Source organism: Mandrillus leucophaeus, unplaced genomic scaffold (genome assembly GCF_000951045.1).
Source record: "Mandrillus leucophaeus isolate KB7577 unplaced genomic scaffold, Mleu.le_1.0 Scaffold3, whole genome shotgun sequence".
NCBI lineage: Eukaryota > Metazoa > Chordata > Mammalia > Primates > Cercopithecidae > Mandrillus > Mandrillus leucophaeus.
The window spans coordinates 11,503,236-11,511,056 of record NW_012103142.1 but is presented as its reverse complement, the minus strand read 5'-3'; the positions used below and the strand labels follow the sequence as shown (position 1 = coordinate 11,511,056).

The window sequence follows — 7,821 nt, the reverse complement described above, 5'->3', positions numbered from 1 at the left end:
AGAATGCATTTTCTGAATAGAAATCTGATTATATGGTTCCACAAAAAAATGTTTATGCTATTTCTGGGTGTAAAAAGTAACTGAAGAAGACATAATTTGGATTATGGAACATCGGAATATCTGGGATATTTTGACAGATGATGGGAACAGGACAGAACAAATGAAAATGGGACTCACCTGAATGTTTTTCATGGTGTCTAAGCAGGACAATTATAACAAATATAAACAATACTGGACACTATTTTGTAACTGAAGGAAGGTTTCAGGTAAGTAATTGAAAGCAAAGTGGAACTAGCCTTCAAGTCGTATCTTTTTTCCTGCCCTGGGGCTCTTATGGTAAACAAACATTCACCACTAATTCCAGAAGTTTCTACCAATACCTTTTTACAGCTTATCTGAGAAGATACCATGTAGTGAGCCTGCCTTGAGAGAGCAAGATCATGACTCACTTTTCAATGAAGTCTGAAGCATCAGAATACTGTAATCTCAGCAAACTGAGACATAATGGTCAAGAGGCAGAAATACAAGGTGAAAATTCTACATAAGGGACCCCTATCAAAAGATGCTAGTGAGAAGAAGTACTCCTAAGGAAAACAAGCTAAGAGCAGGAACTACTTTTTGGATAAAAAATACATCTGTACAGATTTATATATCTTGAGGGAATACAAGTTGGCAATTACAAAGGAGTCCTTGTTGACTAAAATTATTCAACTATAACTGCATGCCTAGACAGTGCCTAGAGATGCAGGAGAGAACAAAATAAAGTCCAGGTCCTCATGGATCCTATGTTGTAGTAGGAACTATAGATAATAAAAAATGGACATGTAACAAATGACCACAGAGATGAGTGCTATGAAGAAAAACAGAATAAAGCAGAGAGTGATGGAGGCTGCTGCTGTGACAAGGTAACTAGGGAGGACCTCCTGGAGAAGGTAAAACATGAGCAGAGATTTGAATAAAGCAAGGAAGCAAGTATTAAGAATATATGAACAGTCTCCAGGGCAAAGAAACGGGAAGTGCTGAAGTAAGAGCTTAGTGTGTTAGATAAAGGGAAGGAGGCCAATGAAGTGGAGACTAGAATAAGTGAGGGGAAGATAAAAGATGGGGTCAGAGAAGTAGCAAGAAATTAGATTATATTTGGCTTTATAGAATTACTTTTAAAAATTCCTTAATATGCCTTAAGTGTGAAGGGAAACCACTGGAATGTTTTAAACAGTGAAGTGATAGGATGTGCTATGTCCTGAATTATTTTTGGCATAAAGTCCTTTGAAGCTTAAAGACAGATTTTCAGGGATCCCCTCTGGATACAAAGTGGGAAGAAAAGGCTAGGCACAGTGGCTCATGCCTGTACTCTCAGCACTGTAGGAGGCTAAGGCAGGAGGATTACTTGAGCCCAGGAGGTTGAGGCTACAAGGCTGCAGTGAGCTAAGGTTGTGTTACTGTGCCCCAGCATGGATGACAGCCAAGACCCTGTCTCTTAGGAAAAAAAAGTGGAAAGAAAGGCCCCAGGGGCTTATAGAGAGATGAGAAACAAGTGCCACCTAGTGGGCAAAAGCTGAACAGGGCGATAATGCAACTAGATCAAATCCCTCTTTATGATGCCTACCAAAGGAACAAACATTTACCACCAATTCCAGCTAAAAAGCAAACAAGCAGTTTTGGACTATTCTTGACATGTACAGTTGACTTGTAGAACTCCAAGACATTTCAAAAGAAAAGTATGCATCAAACAATACCATTAGGAAAGTGAGAAGAAAACCCACAGAATGGGAGAAAATATTTGCAAATCACATTATCTGACAAGGGACATGTTAAAACTCAATAATAAAGAGACAACTCAATTTAAAAGAGGGAAGAGGATTTTTCTTTTTTCTTTTCCCTTTCTTTTCTTTTTTTTGAGACAGAGCTTTGCTCTTGTCGCCCAGGCTGTAGTGCTATGGCGCCATCTCGGGTCACTGCAACCTCCACCTGGTTCAAGCGATTCTCCTGCCTCAGCCTCCTGCATAGCTGGGATTACAGATGCCCACCACCACGCCCAGCTAATTTTTGTATTTTTAGTAGAGACAGGGTTTCACCATGTTGGCCATGCTAGCCTTGAAATCCTGACCTCAGGTGACTTGCCTCAGCCTCCGAAAGTTTGAGCCACCACTCCCGGCCCAGTAAGAGGATTTCAACAAACATTTCCCAAAGATATACAAATGTCCAACAAGCACATGAAAAGATTATCAGAGAATATAAGTCAAACCATAATGAGATACCATTTCACACCCACTAGAATGGCTAAAATTTAAAGTCAGTAACAAGGATGTGGAAAAATTGGAACCCTCTTATATTGATGGTAGGGATGTGAAATGGTGTAGCCACTGTGGAAAACAGTCTGGCGATTCCTTAAAATGCTAAACATAGAGTTACCATATGACCCAGAAATTATACTCCAAGGTATATGCTGAGAAGAAAACAGATATCTACACAAAAACTTGTAGATGAATATTCATATTAACATTATTCATAATAGCCAAAAGTGGAAATAACTCAAATGTCCATTCACTAATAAGCAGATAAGCAAAATATGGTACATATTAATACAATAGAATATTATTCAGCCATAAAAAGGTGTCAGTCCTGGCCAGGCGTGGTGGCTCACGCCTGTAATCCCAGCACTTTGGGATGCCGAGGCAGGAGGATCACAAGGTCAAGAGATCAAGACCACCCTGGCCAACATGGTGAAACCCTGTCTCTACTAAAAACACAAAAATTAGCTGGGCGTGGTGGCGTGTGCCAATAGTCCCAGCTACTTGGGAGGCTAAGGCAGCAGAGTCACTTGAACTTGAGAGGCGGAGGTTACAGTGAGCCAAGACTGCACCACTGCACTCCTGCCCGGTGACAGAGCCTCTGTCTCAAAAAAAAAAAAAAAAAGAGTAAGTACTGATACACACTACAATACGGCTCAACCTTGAAAACATGTTAAGTGAAAGACTTCAAGCCAGTCACAAAAGACCACATTTATATGAAATGTCCAGAACAGTAGGCAATGTAGTGGTTGCCTAGGGCTGGGGGGTAGCTGGGAGAGAAATGGGGAGTGACCGGTAATGGGTACAGAATTTCTTTTGGGGGTGATAAAAATGCTCTAAAGTTGATTGTAGAATAGTTGTAGAACTCTGCAATATACTAAAACCACTGAACTATTTTAAATGGTTGAATTTTATGGTATGTAAAGTATATGTCAATAAAGCTATTTTAAAAGGAGAGAAACTGCCAGGTGTGGTGACTTATGCCTGTAATCCCAACACTTTGGGAGGCCAAGACGGGCAGATCGTATGAAGTCAGGAGTTCAAGATCAGCGCAGCCAACATGGTGAAACCCCATCTCTACTAAAAATAAAAAAATTAGCTGGGCATGGTGGCAGGCACCTGTAATCCCAGCTACTCGGGAGGCTGAGACAGGAGAATCACTTGAACTTGGGAGGCAGAGGTTGCAGTGAGCCGAGATTGCTCCACTGCACTCTAGCCTGGGCGATAGAGCAAAACTCAGTCTCAAAAAAAAAAGGAGAGAAACTAATCATCAGATGTCTTTAACATTAGAAAGAAAAATGTAAATGTTCAGAATTTTTTTTTTAAAGTCAAATATACAGAGACAGAGAATAAAACAGTGGTTACCTGGGATGGGGGAGGGGAGGAAGAAATGGGGAGATACAAATAAAAGGACATAAAGTAGCAGACACGTAGGGTGAACAAGTCTATTGAGCTAATGTACAAGTGAGGACTATAGTTAATAAAATTCTATTAGGGATTTTAAGTAGATTTTAACTACTTTTTTTTTTTTCAAAAAAGTATGTGAAATGATAGATATGTTAATTTGCTACACTATAGTAACCATTTTACTATATGTATCCCATAGCATCATGTTGTAAACATCATATATACACAATAAAATGTGCTTAAAACTGCCACTACTGGCTGGGCGCAGTGGCTTATGTCTGTAATCCCAACACTTTGGGAGGCTGAGGTGGGCGGATCACCTGAGATGAGGCATTCAAGACCAGCCTGGCCAATATGGTAGAACCCCGTTTCTACTGAAAATACCAAAAAAACTGGCCGGGTATGTTGGTGTGTGCCTGTAATCCTAACTACTTGGAAGGGTGAGGCAGGAGAATCACTTGAACCAGGAGGCGGAGGTTGCAGTGAGCCAAGATCATGCCACTGCACTCCAGCCTAGGCAACAAGAGGGAAAACTCTATATCTCAAAAAAAAAAAAAAGATTTCTTAAAATTTCCTCAGCTGGAGTTCAAGACCAGCCTGAGCAACCTAGCAAGACCCTGTCTCTACAAAAAATAAAAAAATTTAGCCAGTTGTAGTGGCATGCACCTGTAGTCTCAGCTACTCAGGAGGCTGAGTTGGGAGGAGAGCTTGAGCCTGGGAGGTCGCGGTTGCAGTGAGCCATGATACTCAGTGTGGGAGATAGTGAGACCATGTCTTAAAAAAAAAAAAAAAAAAAGGAAAAAGAAAAAGAAAGAAAACAGATATTTCCTATGCTAATACTTTTTTCTGTCTTTGTTCCTACTCCATAAGGTAAAGAGCAGCTGATATGTAAATCGCAAAGCCCACCCCAAGAATAAAGAAAGAAAATCTTACATCATTTCGGTCTTTAGTCAGTCTCTCCTCTAGTTCCTGGGCTAACTGCAACAGCCACCATTGTACCTAAAAAAGTATTGAGACTTTAATATTTCATTTAAACACTCGAAGTCTATTAAGAACTAGATGGTGTATTTGTTCTTTTCTCCCAAACAGAACTGTGCACAAAAGACTCCCCATAATCAAAGGATCACCAGATCATAGAAATGTTCCCAGTCCTTCTGTCCTGCCCTAGCTCAAGACTTTAATTTTCTTTTCCTGCTGGTTTGCTATTAGGTGACTTTCAAGCATGTTCCAGCTCTGAGAAAAAGACAAGACCCAAACTTGAAGCATAATATCCTAGGCTTTCCAAGTCTCCATCTACTAAACAAATGAGAAATTCCACTTTATTTCGATAGAAGAAAGAGAAAAAAGTAATCATCATAAACTAGTCAATTTTCAACCCAAGGAAAGAACATCTATTTTCTTCATACTTTATAAAGGTCTCCTCTAACCTATTAAACCTTCCACAGCTACCAAAACCTACTCGCTGACCCCTTTAAAAGAGGTAGTGTTCTGTCAAGAATGCCTGCTTACCTGCTCCCGAGTAGCAAGAGCTGTTTTTCCTGGGAAGTTCTTACTACAGCCAATGGTTTTGGGTAGTTGCCTGGGTTTAACTGGATCATGTTCAATCCCTCGGCACATGGCATACAGCCAAGACCTAATAAGACCAGCAAAAAACGTTAAGGTGAAATTAAATGATTATTCTTGTTAAAACAAAACCAAATAACTAAAACCTTGTCCAAAATTTAGTGTACTGGACCTCTGACAAAATCCTGCCCTTCTCAGTGAATTCCAGTGCAATATATGGACAATGAGAACACTGGTTCTACTTTCTAAAGCCAAGTCATCATTTGTATTTTTGGAAAAATGCCAAGCAAGCCACTGATTCATATCCCCAAGTGTGTGTGTGCTTGCTAGGGCATTAAACACAAGCATTTTAAGAGAACATAGCATCTCAGCATGCATGAATGATGTAATTAGTATATACTCAGGCATCAAAGTAACAAATCCTATCTATCAACCACCCAGGTACATGGAAAAAACTAGTCTAGACTGATAGGCCATAGTGACCCAAGATTTTAAAGCAAGAAGGACCAGTGAAATTATCTCAAGAAACAAATGTTAACCTAAAGATAGGTCTAGATTTTACTAGATGCTTTTGTCTATATTTGAATGTTGCATCTCCATAAAGTTTATGATAAAAAAAAAAATGAATCACTTACCCATTCTTCTCCCCAAAATGACTCTGGAGCTGGGATTCAGTGAACTGTGTCAGTTCACCCATGTATTCTACCCCTAGGATCTCAGTGACAGAGGCCCCTAGCTTTCCTCCAAGATTACGGCTGATAACAAAGGAGACAAAGAATTGATAGGTCACATCATAAATATCTAATTAGCAGCAAACATAAGACATTCTACTTTGTAAGTAGCTCTCCAAAAGGTTCAGGACAAATGAGAGCATATATTCTGGGAATTCAGTTACTCTGGGAGTTAAAATTTGAGGAGAAGATTAACAATAACATAACCACAAGGCTAAAGTCCTTGATTAACTATCAAGTAAACTGTATATAAAACTTTCAATTGTACAACACCTGCTGTCCTGTTTGGGGATTAAAATCCCAAACACAAAATAAATCCCTTCCATGGCTAAAACTTTACTTAAGAATATATAATCTGGCCGGGCACAGTGGCTCATGCCTATAATCCTAGCACTTTGGGAGGCCAAGGCGGGAAGACTGCTTGAGTCCAGGCATTTGAGACCAGTCTAGGCAACAAAGTAAGACCCCAACTCTACAAAAAAAATTAAGGCCAGGTGTGGTGGCTCATGCCTGTAGTCCCAGCACTTTGGGAGGCCGAAGCGAGTGGATCACTTGAGTCCAGGAGTTTGAGAACAGTCTGAACAACATGGCGAAACCCTGTCTCTACAAAAAAATACAAAAAAATTAGTTGAGTGTGGTGGTGTGCAGCTGTAGTCCCAGCTACTTGGGAGGCTGAAGTGGGAGGATCACTTGAGCCCAGGAGGCAGAGGTTACAGTGAGTCGAGATTGTGCCACTGTACTCCAGCAAATTAACTGGGGATGGTGGCATGTGCCTGTGGTCCCAGCTACTTGGGAGGCTGAGGCAGAAGGATTGCTGGAACCCAGGGGTTAAGGCTGCAGTGAGCTCTAAATATAAACACAGTCAGCTGGGCACAGTGGCTCATGCCTGTAATCCCAGTACTTTGGGAGGCCAAGGCAGGCAGATCATTGGAGGCCAGGAGTTTGAGACTAGCCTGGCCAAAATAGTGAAACCTCGTCTCTACTAAAAATACAAAAATTAGTCGGGCGTGGTGGCATACAGCTGTGGTCCCAGCTACTCAGGTGGCTGAAGCAGGAGAATCATTTGAACCCAGGAGGTGGAGGCTACAGTGAGCTGAAATCATACCACTGCACTCCAGCCTGGGCAACAGAGTGAGACTCCGTCTCAAAAAAAAAAAAAAAAAAAAAAAGTCAAAATTCTTTAGCCTAGCCTTTGAGGCTCCCTATAATCTGTCTTTAAATCATCTTTTCAGTCTATTTCCATTATCTTCCTCAATATGGTGCAGCTGAACTACTTTAGGTCCCAGTTCACTGAAAATATCTCATACTTTCCCCTCTTTGTGCTAAAAAGTTCTCCAAATCAGTAATGCTTTGCTGTTTTAGTCTGACTCTCCAAATTGTGCCAAATCGCAAAACAAAATCCCATGCCTTTTTATAAATCCTTCTCCAAATACTCCCTTCTTTTGTGAAGTTTGTTCTACCTGTACAATTCATTTATCAATTATGCAGTCTTATGACAGCACTTTTACTATTGCTTTTTACCTTATCCTTTCTACAATATTATAAGTCCTTGTCAAAGCCACACAACTGGTAGGCACAACCTGTTCATTTGACTTGGCTTCTTCTCTAATGCCTACTTTGGGAGCTGAAATTCAGCAGCCCTGAACACCTTGATTTGCTATTAGAGGAAAGAAAAGAAGTAAAATTCCTGTTTGTTACTTAATAACAGACTTGAATAAAAAGTCTAGAGGGGCCGGGCGCGGTGGCTCAAGCCTGTAATCCCAGCACTTTGGGAGGCCGAGATGGGCGGATCACGAGGTCAGGAGATCGAGACCATCCTGGCTAACCCG

General features: G+C 40.8%; 1 protein-coding gene across 2 annotated transcripts in view; it reads right to left on the bottom strand.

The window, feature by feature from the left end:
• POLH (polymerase (DNA directed), eta) overlaps nt 1–7,821 on the bottom strand; it is a 31,637-nt gene that overhangs the window by 4,514 nt on the left and 19,302 nt on the right. For both annotated transcript variants that reach the window (XM_011986800.1, XM_011986801.1), the window contains exons 6-8: nt 5,897–6,016; nt 5,208–5,331; nt 4,632–4,697 (exon numbers count right to left, since the gene is read on the bottom strand). In XM_011986800.1, coding sequence (XP_011842190.1) covers nt 4,632–4,697; nt 5,208–5,331; nt 5,897–6,016 — 310 coding nt within the window. The remainder of the gene's footprint in view (nt 1–4,631; nt 4,698–5,207; nt 5,332–5,896; nt 6,017–7,821) is intronic.